Source organism: Pseudopipra pipra, chromosome 16 (genome assembly GCF_036250125.1).
Source record: "Pseudopipra pipra isolate bDixPip1 chromosome 16, bDixPip1.hap1, whole genome shotgun sequence".
NCBI lineage: Eukaryota > Metazoa > Chordata > Aves > Passeriformes > Pipridae > Pseudopipra > Pseudopipra pipra.
Genome location: NC_087564.1, coordinates 6,003,756 through 6,018,307, shown reverse-complemented (window position 1 = coordinate 6,018,307; position 14,552 = coordinate 6,003,756). Strand labels below are relative to the sequence as shown.

Sequence of the window (14,552 nt, the reverse complement as noted above, 5' to 3'; positions counted from 1 at the left end):
TATGGCAATGAGTATCACAGAATTGTTTTATTGAAGTTTTATTAAATGTCCTTAAACCTATACAGAAAACATCGAGTCCCAGAATCTAATTAAATTATTTTCTCATGTGAAAAACTGACAATGCAACAGTCTCTTAATCCTCATAATGTAACTAGTGTACATAGAAATTGTGAGCAGCTACTTTATTATTTATGTAGAAAGAGTAATTGGAGTTTATGTGAAAATTTTTTTACTTGGTACTCTACTGAAAATCCAAGATGTATTATTTGAACTCAACTTTTATTTGGTTTTTAATCTGATTTGACTCAAATACAATTTTTCATTGGTATCAAAATTGATATACTTGACTCAAGGCTTGAGGTTATTGAAAATTCTTTCAACCATAGTTGAAGAGCATACGTATTAGCCCTTGGGAAATAAGTTCCTTTTCCTTTATAAGTGACTCAGTATTGAAACTTCGAGATGGTAACTTTACATGTAAATGAGGTTGAATGAGGGATTTGTCCCATATCAGATGCTGAAAAAAGCTGGTTGGATGATAATAGTTTGAAGACTGAAAATCACATTTTTGGGCATGTTTTGCAGGCATCCAGCAAGATATTTTGACAGATCCTAAGGCAACTGCTCAAACTTCTGACACCAACATTCATATTCTTGTTGCTAATCTTGACAGGCAAAGGGGATGCTGTTCTCAGGCAAGAGATTTTTAAGAAGACAAGTTTAATGTGCTTGTTTCAGGGAAACTTGATAAATTTGCCAGAGTTAACAGTGTTGCCCAAATATCACCAAAGTGCTGCAGGAACCCTGTGCTAGTGCTAAATAACCCTCAGAGGTCCAGCAGACCCAGCTGCAGCTCTCCTGTTAACGTTACCTTAGTGTGGTGTGACCTGGGTATCAACTTCACTGAGTTGCCAAATTCACAGTCTGCTACTCTGTCTTTCTTTTTTTTTCTGATGTGGAAATAAAATCAATCAATCTGATATTAAAATCATATCCTAGAATATAATTAGCAGTGGCAAAAAAATAGATGGTTTAATTAGCAGTGCATATCATATATTTTAGGTGAAGTGTGAAGGGCTGTGTAGAATTTAAAGATGGGTGTATTCCATGTGTAAAGATGAGTTCTGGGGTAAAATCAATTTTTACTGCTGCTCCTAGGTAGATGCAGATAAAATTATCATGGTGGCCTGTATTCTGGGTGAATTTGTGTACTACATGGCAGAATTGCTACTGAAACACCACTGCAAGAGCCAGTACTTACATCCAGGTGTATTCTAAACATAGCCTGTAATCTTTGACTTTCTATTAATGCAGGATTTAATGTAGAACTTAATTTTGCTCTGATTAACTAGCATATGCCAGATTTGCAAGCTCTGTGTGGGGTTGTACACATTTGTATCTAAGTAGGAATGAGTGGGCAGAGGGTGCGCGGTTCCTGCCTGGAATAAATGAACCAAGGTCTTCACAGAGAGCTCCATCTGGCTCCTGACATCCACCAGCACGTAGCTGAGAAAAGGCAGCTCCTGTCTCTGATGGTGGAGCTGACTTCCCTGGGCGAGAACTGAGAACATAATAACACTGGGTCAGATTTCTGACAGAGCTCTTTGTCAGAGCCCTGTGGTGATAAAAAGTCATTGAGATGGTACAGGGTGGTTCCTTGTGAAATCTCGATTTAGAGCAGGGGTTGTGATAGCTGAAGGATCCTGGTGTCTCATGATAGACATTCCCTGGAAGTTGTGAAGGGCTGCATGTATTTTAAGTAGAACAGCTGAAACTGCATGAGCTAATCCTCTATTTGCGGGTGTATCTTCTGTCGGTGGCTCTGTGGCGTAACATGATATATTCTTTGCCCACAGCAGAAGCAGCAGTGTGCTCTTTAACATCTGTTGGGTTGTCATTTTCTCTGTTCTGTCCTTGTTGCTTGGTGTATTTAGTCTTCCTGTAAATATGCCTGTCCTGACACTTATTGTCGGCTGAGAATTGCATATTGTTTCTGTATCAGTGAGCTTTTGCTTAGCCCAAAGGCCTTTCCTTTGACCTTTACTGGGCTGAGTTGTTTGAATTGCACCAATTACTGTGCAGCATTTCTTAAATCATGTATTCCCAAGGAGGATGGTCCCCATCTCTTTGCTGCCACAAAGGAATCGCAGCTCCCATGGAAACCATAGGTGGTGTGCTTTGCTCCTGCTCTTTACATCTATGTATTAGAGAGGAGATAAAGGAATAGGAAGACTTTCAGGCTAGCTCTTCGTCTCTGGAGGTAAAGGTAGAGCTGACTGGACACTTCTGGAGAGTTGTAAGATCTGTACTGACTGCAGAGGTAACAAAAAGTCTTTCCTTGCTGGGAGGTGGAGGAAGGGGCTGTTTGATTAACTCTTTTCTAATGGCATAATCAACTCATAAAATGGCTTCTCTGGCATGAGTTTGAACTCTTGAGCTGTGTAAAGTTATTTGGGACATTTTGCAGAACCAAAACTATGCCAGCCACTGAGGATTTGGTGAGTGCTAATTAATAATTCTCCATTGAAAAATGAGGCTGCAGGAGGTGGTAGCTTTTCTTTTTATCCTCCTTTTCATTTATAATCTCTGTGGGTCCTGTGTTTTCCTTTGGGCCTTCCCAGTTGCAGGACTGGTGTCTTCCTGATGGTCTCAGAAGCAACCATGAGGGAAGAGTGGGACATTTGCATAGCCCATGTGAGATTTTGCAGTAAACTTTGAAAACTTCAAGGTCTTTAAATGGAGGTCTTCAAACCACGTAGGACTGTAAAACACTTCTTATTAATAAGACATGAAATTGCTCACACCATATTTTGTCTTTTAGATTTAGAGGGCCATTGTCATAGAAGGACCTTCAGAAACATGAAGTGACACAAAAGTTTGCAGCAGCACGTGTCTAGCAGGTGCTGTTTCTGGAGGGAGGGTTTTGCTCTTGTGCTTTGTACTGCAGCTGTTATTGCTAACCTGACAAACTCTATGCTTTTTAGTTATTGACTTAAACCTTGCCAAAGTAGCTCTTCCTTTTAAGTGGAAAAGTGTGATGAAAAAATAGTAGTAAATAGTTTTTCAATAAAGCAAGAAAAGTTCGATTTTTGCTTTTGCTCAGCATTATTTTCTTAACTGGGGCAGCTCAAACAGCATGTTTGCAACCTATGTGTGTGTTTAATGCAAGAGGAACACCCCTGAAAATCTTTCTCTTTTCAAAGGTTTGGCTGAGTAGTCCTGGGAGTGCATTTAGTACCCATGTTGTCATGTAACATTCTTTCTTACAAAGGGGTGATGACTGTGCATTGAGTACAGCTCCCATCTGCTGGGAGGAGGGTGACAGGACCGGGTTATTTGTTTGTTTTTGGTGAGATCCGCCGCTGTGACAGACATCCTTTTTGTGCCAGCATTGGCCCACAAGGAAGCTCTTCTCAGGATCTGGCCTTGCTCATTTTCTCTGACTTGATGGTCTCTGTGAAGGTGTGTGGATAGGATTATGTCAATCATCCTTATATTGTTTAGACACTGCTTTAGGGTGGAGCAGGAGAGGGGACTCTGAGGTGCAGCAACTGTGCAAGTTGGCTGTCTTTGCATAGCTGTGTTTATCTAAGTGCTACACAGACACACACCAAATTCTTCATTATCACCCTCCTTGGCTGCAATCTTCAAAAGATAAAAGAGGCCTGGATGAGGGGGTGAGAGGACGTGTGCCCTGCAGTCAGATGTAAGGTGCTTTAGGCAGCGGTGGGTGAGGTGAGGACCCTGTGTTTGCTAATTCAGTCTGACTTCAAACAAGCTCTTCCATGCTTTCAGCTATTTTCTGCTTCCCTTCCTGTATCCTGTAGAGATTAAACCATAGGGAATATTCCAGACTGCATGTGAAGGTGGAGAAAATAGGAAAGAAAGTACAAGTTCAAAAGAAATACAATGGTGTATGTACCATTGCATGTCTGTACTTTGAAGCTGAGTTTTGCACCTACAGTAGTGAATCAAGGGTTTGATTCACTATTGAAAATGCATTTTTTATGAAAGTCACACTCTTTTGGCCATGATAAGGATTTTTATGGTTTGGGCCAGGATCTGCCCCCAAAATAATTTTATTGCCCTCTTTTTCAAGTGAGGGCCATTTCCTATGTTTCTCTGAGATCGAGGCCACATCATCATCAGTGTAACTAGGCATGACAGAAATTTTTCATAAATCTCTGGATGTTTTGTGGCATTTCCATACAGTACAGTAAAAGTATTTGCATGCAGTTTTGGACAGTTCCGTAATGGAGCATGTCTGCAGCATTTTTTGTGTGTTTTCCTCAGCTTGAATTCTCTTTTTTAAAAAAAAAAATGTTTGGTTTAGAAATGCACACTACTGTGTTTATTACTTCAAAATCTTTCTTAACAGAGTTTTGCCTTCCCCACTCTTATAGATACAACTCTCAAAAGAAATCAGCATTTCCCCAAATCCAGCTGTTTAAAAATATCATTATATCCTCCTCGGAACAATAAAAAGGAGTAACTCCGGTCGAAGCATGAAGGAGTATCATAATTTCTCTTCTAGCAGCACCCAAGCAGTGGTTATGTTTTTGGTAGGATCAGGTGACCTCCCTGAGGTGGGCAGCCTGTGTTCCTGCTGTCTGTGTGACAGCAGTGCAGGCACAGGGGGTGGCTGGCAGAGGGATGTGCTTCAGGATCAGGCGGATCTGCCTCCTCACAGCTCCCGGATTGAGGGGTTTAGGATGGCAAATGCCATCATGTTTCATTTCTTGATGGTTGGAACAGGCACATTTTCCACCTCTAAAATCCCTTGTATTCCTTGGCACGTTCGCTGTTTGACTGAGGCACTGCTCTGGCTGGAATTCTCCCCATCCCAGATGGCCATGGAGTATTTAGGGCTATGAGTGACACCGTGTAAGCTCACATAAACCAGCACACATTGCTGTGACTGCCATTATGTACTATAGATTGATGATTAAACTATTTTTACAATAACTCTGCCTCATGCAGAGTTAAATGGATAGAAACAAGAGGTTTGTTTCCCTTTGTCTGGAATAGTTGGTCTCACAAAGGCTTCATCCACTGTGTTTTGGTTAGATTTCATACTAGCATTGTACATATATCCTACAATCAATTCCCATTGATTTAAGTGAGAATTCCTAATTCCCTTGAGATATTTTGGATTTCCTGATTTAAGTGTGTAGGGATTTGGCATTTTATGCCTCCTACATTGAAGTTCAGCAAAACATCTTGACTTATAAACAGGATGGAAAGGAAACTGCAAAGGTTATGTGCTTACATGCTTCCCTAAATAGGAATAGATATAAATCATGTTCTTTGGGAATTTTTATGATTCATTTTCTAGTCTTTAAAGACAGGAGGTAGGTGATTTTTTTTTTAATTTTTTTTTTTTTAGGACCTGAGTCTCTCATTGTGCTGTCAATTCCCACCATTTTCCTTCGAAAAAATAACGTTTTAAGAGTCTCATGATTATGTTGTTATTTGTTTAGCTTAAGCAACTCAAGAATTATTAAAATGCATTAGGTTATAAATTATGTGGATTGCTAGCTCATTTATTTTATCTGTCATCCGATAAAACATGTAATTAGATTTATGGATAAGAAGTAGTTAAAACACAATTTGAGGAAGAAAATGCTAGGCTTTTAAAAATATTTGAATTGTACACTCCTTTCTGGTGATCTGGAAGTAGAAAGAAACATAGGTTAATTTAGAAGGGATAATTTATAATAGTAAATAAACAGGAAATTTTAATGTAAAGTGGAATATGCTTTTTTAAACATGCCCAACAGCTGGCATTACCTAAAGCAGAATAAAACACATTGTTTCTAATAAGAACTATTTCTAATAGAATGTCTTACTACAAACGTGGTTTGGCCTGGGTCAGGTGCAATGAAAAGGCTGGAAAAAAGGCTTTCACAATGTTTTTTCAAGCTCTAAATATAGAAGAGTCTTCTCTTTTGGGAAGATACAGAAATGGCATTATGATATTTTGGTTATCAGTCAGATGTGTGTGTGGGGTGGATTAGGGTTTGATTTTTTTGGGGGGGAGGTTGTTGAGAACTTTTTCCTTATTACTTCAAATGGGTCCCGATTACAAAGGGAGCATCTTTTTGCTGTTCTGGCTCAAATAGAAACGATGCATATCAAATTTCAGTGCACCTATAGCCAGGTGATAAGTAGTGTTAACTGATGACATCTAGTCTTTATAAAACAGTTATCTTAAAATAACGTTACTTTATTTGTCTTTACCACAGTGCATTTTCTCGCTTCATGAAATTAGTAAGAAGTTCTAAATTAATTTTGAGCTAAAAAAAAAACCCCAAAGCAACTGCCCTGGCAGTGTAATTTCCTGTACCTGCATCCCAGCACGTTTAATATCTGACCCCATTTGTCAAACACCAAGCAAGCAGCTTCAGCAGCCTGTGGATCTTGGCCTTGCAGGTGGGGAAGTGGGAGAACAACTCCCTGAGCCTGAAGTACTCGGTGTGGCCGAGGTACAGCTCCTTCGCAGACAGCGACCCCGACGACAACCACCTGAGCATCGTCACCCTGGAGGAGGCTCCCTTTGTCATCGTGGAGGACGTGGATCCTTTGATGGAGAGTTGCCAAAAAAACACCGTGCCGTGCCGAAAATTTGTCAGGCTGAAGTGAGTAAATGCCCAGCATTCCTTTTTTCTGGGCGCAAAATACATTTCTGCTAGTTTCTTGTGAATTATTTTCTTCCCTTCTTTCGCTGTATAATTGTTCTCTGATAATTTGCTGCTCTTTTTCTCTTGCTTCCTCTCTTTGCTATTCCTTTGGTGTTTCATGCCCTCTTTCTTTTTCCCTTTCCCACATGGTGTGCTCCTGTTTGCACATCTTCCTTTTTAAAAAGTAGAAAGGTTCTGGTTATACACATGCAAGTCACATTGAATTAACAACAAGATAGTAAGTTTATAGTAAATTCAAAGTCAACGAGAATTAGCCCTTTTCAGTCATATGAAAGAAGATTGTGTTCTAGAATGGGGCTGTTTTAATGAGTCCTCTTCCAATTGTTTCCAGTTATGTTGAGATACGCCTGCTTTCATTAGTCTTTAACAATTTGAGAATGTCTCCCAACGAAAATCTATGTTTATGCTGAAATGCGGTAGAGGTTAAACTACTCCAGCATAAAATACCACTGTGACTTACCACTGAGAGACAAGTTCCCTGCTTTTATTGCTCCATAACTTTGGAGCAGTCATTAGAAATCAGTGGAAAAGGTTTCACTGAGCATTTATCAGGGGTGTTTCACCTGTTCTCTGCTTTGCTCTGCGTATTTATGAACTGAATATAATAACAGCAGGTTTTTTACTGAGCAGGTGTCAGGGAATATGATGCATGTTTCTCAGGATTCCCAGAGACTGCTAAATGATTGTGCACATGCTTCCTCAAGTCCAGAGAATTTTTTTTTTCTGACATAACTGTACTTAGTCAGGTTCTAAACTAGTTTCAAAGGCAGTAAAATACTGCCTTGGCTACTGAAGATGCTCATACTAAAATGTTCTAGAGGTCACAAAATGAGCATTTCAGAAAAAAAGGGAGAGGGAAAGGCTACGTCATTGCACTCAGAGGTGGCCTGAAATTCACCTTCTCAAAGTGCAGGAAAAAGTGCACTTTGAGAAGATGCATCCACTTTCAGTACAGTGAACTGCTGTGCCTTTTTATAGCTTACATGTGCTTTAATTACTAAATGACATGTAGTCTGATGTCTTGAGAGTAAAAGTAATAAATGATTAATCTAATCCTAAGAGAGAGATTAGTAAAAGGAGACCATGGTTTGATGGAGAAGTGCAGTGTGTTAGGCTGGATAGTGCAGCAGCCATCATGTCATACAAGGTAACATTATCTCTGTCTCATCAAGCAGCCACGTTATGATTAGTAAAAGCTGCAAACACCATATATTTATAAAAGCATCCTGTGGATTATTTCTCTGTTGGCTCAGAAAAACATGTCCACTCACAAGTATGACAAAATGTTGTTTCACAGCATGCTGAATCCTGCTGTTGTGGTGCTTCTGTTTTTCCTAGCAGGAATACTTATGTGTCTCTTCTCTGTTGACAGCAACAAAACTAATGAGGGAACTAACGTGAAGAAGTGCTGCAAAGGATTCTGCATTGATATCTTGAAGAAGTTGTCTAAAACTGTCAAGTTCACATATGACCTGTATTTAGTGACCAACGGGAAACATGGCAAAAAAGTCAATAATGTGTGGAATGGGATGATTGGTGAAGTAAGTTCTGTTTGGTAAAAGGGCTCTTTGGCAAGAGCTTGGCAACGTTTGGGTTGAGTTGTTTTGGAGAGCCGAGGTGTTCTGTGCTGAGTGACGTTGGTGGTGTGTTCTCTGTGTGGATCAGGTGGTGTATCACCGGGCAGTGATGGCCGTGGGGTCCCTCACCATTAACGAGGAGCGCTCTGAGGTCGTCGACTTCTCGGTGCCGTTTGTCGAGACTGGGATCAGCGTCATGGTGTCACGGAGCAACGGCACGGTTTCGCCATCTGCTTTCCTAGGTATGATTCTCCAGCCCACCCAGATCATTTAATTGCATTTCTATAGAGTTTGGTTTAATTGTTTAAGATACATAGTGCAGTGACACGTTTCTGTCAAGTTTTGAATTTTACATTAGGAAGGTTGTACCACGGTGATGTGCTGATTAACATGATTATTAACACATGAAGATAATGCTGTTGGTTTCAGATGCTTTTAGTGATTTCAATATGAAATTCAAAGAATCCCCCAAAATCTTCAGTTGGTAGAATTACATCCTCAAACCTGCTTCCTTACAAACTAATTTATGCTTGCTTAGCCCATTATAATTGGTTTAATTATATCTTTAGATATAACCTGAAAGGTAATTTGACAGTAGTTACCTCTTACTTCTGAATACCCCACTACTGCACTGGAGAGCTGAGTGTTTTCTCCATTGATGCAGCTGAACAGTGGAGATGCAGCAAAGAAATGAAAGGCTGGGCAGAGAGGAGGTGGGATGTAAAGGAACTAAGACTTTGGATTTCTTTTCTTACATATTTCTTGTTTCAGTTGTGCAGTTCCCCTTTCATTATTTCTCTCTCCTCCTCTTTTAGTGTTTATGGTTTACTTTAGCATTTGGTGGGTGGCCTGAATTTACCTGAAGCTGAAAAGAGAACAAGCCATGAGGCGGATCAGAAGTGCCTGGAATGCTGTTATATTCCTGGGCCTAGTATTTTTGAAGATATCTTTTACAGAAAAATAGTGCTAGTGACACTAAAATTATTAAGAGGAAAAATGAAAGATGAGTGTGTTCCAGATCTCTGATGGAACAGTTCGGTGTGTTCAGGTCCACTGGGTCAGCAGGGGGGCTGTTTCTAGATTGCAGAGTAGAAGATTTTCACCTCCACTGGAACTCCTTATAACCATTGAGGAACAGATTGTTCATGTAGTATCAGCTACAAGCAGGCAAATAATTGGGTTTTCTTGCACAAGAATCATCATTTCATTTCATTTCATCATTTTTTAAATTGCAGTTTCAGCATGTTGAAATTATCCTTTGAAATATGAGTATTGGGGTGTTTTCTAAATCTGCTGCAAGTGCAGTTATTATTTTTTTCTTTTACTTATCTCTTAAAAACCTGTTTATGGTCACCATCAAAAGAGAGGCTGCTTTTGCATTTTTCACAGGAACATAGTTATTAGATTTCTAAAATGCATTTAATGTTATTAGTTTAGTTGGGCATACGTGTATCCCAAAAGCAAAAATAACCCCTTCTTATAAAGCTCTATAGAATAGCATTACTTTGGATGAAATTTGATTTACTGCACCAATAAATCAAGTCTGTGCTCTCAGAAGCATGTAGTGGTTTTTCAGACCTAGATGAAGCTGCCAGTTTGCTGGAATTGCGTAGTAGTAAAATGTTTTGCCTTGCAAAATAGTATCAGGGAGATCCTGAATTTATTCACAGACTGATTTCGTTTCAATTAAGTGAATGTCTAAGAATACAGTCATCTTACATAATTCCTTTAAAGGATTTTTTAAAATCTGTCAAATACAATATTATTTCTTTAAAATAGCACTTGATTAAAGTTCCTGAAATATCTGGGTTTGTGAATTGTTTCTGTGAGTGTAGACAAGTACAGGATTTTGTGGGACTAGATTTTCCACTCAGTTGTTGTGTCCAACAGATCTGAGTAACTGATGGGCTGTGACAGCTTCTTCCTCATCATCTGCCATGTTCTGATTCTGGAGTGTCTCCTCCAAATGAGAGTTTTGTCCACATTAAAACATTTTCACATTGTACTAGAATTCATACATACTAGATCCACAAATAATTTTTTAAATGATTTTCTGGCGGTTTGGTTCAACTTTATATAAGCAGACAAAATATGGGAAACCTCAAATCTCATTTTCTATATTTTTCAGAGGGAGAGAGTTCATAGGTGAGATCAGTTTTATTTTCTGGAGGCATTGGTGGAACAGAAAATCTATGCCCCTTGTTATTTAATATGTTCTTTGAGTGTTGGTTTTGGTGGTGGGAGGTAAAACTCAGAGACATCTTTTTCCTTGATCAATATTCTCCATTCTCAGTCATTTGAAATGTACACTAGCAAGTCATATATTAGTATTTTTCTGCCATATCATAGCTTTACTGAAAGCTCTTTTAAAACCTGATGCTTGCCTGAGGGAAGTTCTCTTTCTGTCCTTTGAGAATCAAAGAACAGTGCTGAATGTGTAATTGGATCTCTGATATGACAGAAAAATCGACTGTGTTATTCAATTGATTCTGTACTTGTTCAGTCTTACTGCTTGCTATTCTAAATAGCTTTTTGTTTTCCTATTGCTTCTTTTAATCCTCCACCTCATTACCAGACTCCTTAAATTATTAAAGAGCAATCTGCTTAAATTGTTGTTTATACCTCACTTTTGCACATTGGCTTGTTTTGCCCTTTGCCTTGTTTAGATTTTGACAAATTACCATTGCTGTTTCTACACTGTTGCTTTTGATAAGGGTTTTATCAGCCTTGCTTTCTTTTATGAGGGTGCTGTCAAAATTGTATGGTAATTCTATGTGAATTTCAATTTAATCCAGTTAATATCTGAATTCATAAAATATTTGTTAGACTGCATTTGGCTGCATAATGTCCTCTCCCTGCCTGCATCTAAGCAGAACTTTCTCTGCCTTTTACAAATTCTGTTGTTTTCCTAATTTAGTACTGTCTCCCCAATAAATAATTATAGCAATTGAAAGAACTTCATACTCAGCCTTAAAAAATAATTAATTAAAACAAATGCTGCTCCTTCACTTTACCTCAAAACCAGAAGGAGAACAGTTTGGTTTAGAATTTCCCTGCCTTGCCATTTTAGTTACTATCCAAAATCACCAGTGGAGATATTTGGCATTTGGTCTTGTCTTAGTTCCAAAATTCTGGAGAAATTGTAGCACAGGCAGAAGATCTCATCAGTTTTCTAAGGCTGGGCACAAATTCTTGCCTTTCATTCTAGTTCTGGATGAGTCAGTCGTGCTAACTGGGGCAAGGCTCAGACTGAGCTCCCACACCTCAGCTCCCAGTCACAGTCCTTTCCTGCAGTGATGGGAGAAGTTTCAGTGGTTCTAATCTTAATTTGAATTCAAAGAATGAAGCAGTTAGGAGAGAGGAATTGCTTTAGCTTTCATAAACAGGTAAAGCATTGGAACACAGTAATTTCTTGTAATTCCAAGTGTCTTGATTCTATGCTAACCAGAAACAGTATACTAAGATTTATTTTGTCACACTTCAGAGCACACTCACATTTGCATTATTTACCCAAATTATGATATAAAATGCCTCCACATATGGTGACCTGATAAAGAGATATTACCTTACCATACAAATCTTTTTTAGATATATCCTTATACCACAGGGACTCCTGAAATGACAGAGAATTTGTGATTGGGAAAGATGAAATTTGAGAACTTTGTGTTATCACATACTGTTACCACACTCAATCCTTTCAAAAAGTTGGTGCTTAGTCTGGTGTTTGAAACTACTTTTAGTTTTGTTCTCCAACCTACTTCTTTTACTTAATTATGGTTTTTCTGTCTTTCAAACTGACATTCAGTTTTCCATAAAACCCTTTTGATTTCAGTAATTTGCTCCCAGATGAGAATGAGACATTCAAAAGTATGTGTTTGCAGTTGATAAAAACATCATCTTCACTGCAGGTAGATGAAAGTGAACATGGAGAAAAGAAAATTCTGAAGCAGAAACATTTAGTTTGAATGCAAGTGTTTGTCTTTCTTCCTCTAACACTTTTTGTAGGAGAGAAAACGAGAGAGAAGTCTACTTCACTGAATTACCAAATGTATTAAACATATGCTTAATTGCTTTTGCTTGCAGAAAAACAGTCATACTGGTTGGACAGTTGTGGTGATAAATGTGTATAACATGGCATGAATAGAAATAGGCAATCTGATTGTGGACTGAATAAGCAGTGAATCAAACCAGTGATGTGCCACTCAGTGTCAAAGAAAAGCGTGCAGCCTTTGGTTTTGAATTGCAGCTTACATTTAAGCTTTTGACTTTATGGATTTTGTGTGTATATACTAATAGCAGTTCATTATGTATTGGTGCTTAGTTATTTGCTAGCATTTTGGTTGGGAAAAGCTAATTTAAAGGAAGCTGCTGGGCTTGCCTAAGCGAAGACATTAGAATTCTTGTGCTGCGACTGGTTTAATGAACTGTTTCTGTTTCTCTTGTCTGTTTTGCTGCAGAGCCTTTTAGTGCTTCTGTCTGGGTGATGATGTTTGTGATGCTTCTCATCGTGTCTGCCATGGCTGTCTTTATATTTGAGTACTTCAGTCCTGTAGGATATAATAGGAACTTAGCACAAGGGAGAGGTAAGATTTGCATTTTACACAACCCCTCGGCTATGAAAAATCATGTATTTCCCATCCCTTGCCCATCATCTTTTCAAATAAACATAATATAGGAATAAAACAGTGGAAATAGCTATGAAACCATGTATGTTCTTCATTTAAAGTGTGATTTCTTGAGAGCATATATGCTCATGTTTGTACTCCAGTTCATTGGAATAAAGACATATGGAAGGGTAAGTGATATCAGCTGTATTCAGGCAGTATTTGGTTAGTTCACTGTATCAGCTGTAAAGTGTCAGCTTAAAAAAGCATTGGAATAGGTTCTAGTCCTGACTACTCTGAATTCATGGTGAGTTCAGAGAAATTTATCTAAACTTCTGTGTTCTAGTGGATAATTTGGAAAAATAATGGTTCCCTTGTACATAGTTTTATGTAGTCCCTATAAAAAGTCAGATGAGCTCAGCCCTGAAATGAGGCCAGTGCCAGAAAAGCATCAGTCCTTTCTGTGTAATATCCATGGCTATAGAAGGTTCATTTTCAAAATAGATTTAATACAGAGCTTGCCTTTCTCAGTGAAAGATGCAGTTACATATTATTATATACAACTTTGACCCAAGAATGAGGATTCCATGTCTTGCAATGCCCTCATCCTTCCATTACTTAACTGACATTTGAGAATGCAGCCTTTGTTTTAATTTCTAAATTGTTCTTGCCTTGTTTTATAACGAGAGATCTTCCAGCTTGGTGAACACAGTTCTGGGCACTATTAAAAGCTAATGGTTTCTTCTAGATTATGGCTGGCTTGTTCCCTGAAAAAGGGGATTATTGCAATGTCCAGATGTTATCATTTTAATAAGATGGTAAATGTGTAACCTCTGTCCAAAATAAACACTGCTGAAAAAGGGGAACTCAAAGGTGAATATAGACACTGAGTATCCAGGGGCTTGGTTATTCTCTTCTGTGCCACCTCAAGTGCCAGAACTGATTATGTAGTGTCCTTACAGCTACAAGGTCATGTTATGGCACTGGACCATCCTAACTGAGCTCCAGATACTTGCCACTAAGCCAGATGCCATTAATTTTAAACATGGGAAGCTTAAAATAAAGGGGAATCTTTATGTAGATGCCTCCTTTCCCTAGGCACTTTTGGCAGGATGAAGCTCAATATTAATACAATCTCCAGTGGCATAAACAGAACTTTAGACTGCTTCCTTGGCATATACTTTCCCTAACATTATTGCTCAGAAAAATACATATTGTCCTTGTATCAGTTCAGTCCTAAATGTGTCTAGAAGATGGTTTCATAAACCAAAAGTCAGCTCCATTGTGTTTATTTTACTGGACTCTGTCTTCCTAGTGCTGCTGCAGAATAGAAGGAGGATAATCTAAGATGTAGTGCTTGCTTGCATAGTGAAATATTTGCACTGTCTAGAGAGTATTTCTGCTGAAGTGAGAACATACACTGACTATACTCACTTATGGTTTTATTACTTCAATAATAACTGAATTATTATTAAAGTAAATTTTAGTTAAACTAACAGCTAAATCTGAGTTTGTAATGTGCATCCCCTTGGATAAAGGGACAGGGCAGGGAAGGAGTTGATGTTACAGGTGTCTGCATCAGACCTTATTGACTGAATTACAATTTAATTGAAAGGAGATAATTATAAATTGGTCAAATGAGTCACAGTCAGGGGAGGCCTGTTTCTTTC

At 38.6% G+C, this 14,552-nt stretch overlaps 1 protein-coding gene across 2 annotated transcripts in view; it reads left to right on the top strand.

Moving 5' to 3' along the window:
* The window catches only part of GRIN2A (glutamate ionotropic receptor NMDA type subunit 2A), a 173,304-nt gene that overhangs the window by 108,848 nt on the left and 49,904 nt on the right, over nucleotides 1-14,552 (top strand). For both annotated transcript variants that reach the window (XM_064672798.1, XM_064672797.1), the window contains exons 6-9: nucleotides 6,433-6,638; nucleotides 8,074-8,242; nucleotides 8,367-8,520; nucleotides 12,736-12,861. In XM_064672798.1, the coding sequence (XP_064528868.1) occupies nucleotides 6,433-6,638; nucleotides 8,074-8,242; nucleotides 8,367-8,520; nucleotides 12,736-12,861 (655 nt within the window). The remainder of the gene's footprint in view (nucleotides 1-6,432; nucleotides 6,639-8,073; nucleotides 8,243-8,366; nucleotides 8,521-12,735; nucleotides 12,862-14,552) is intronic.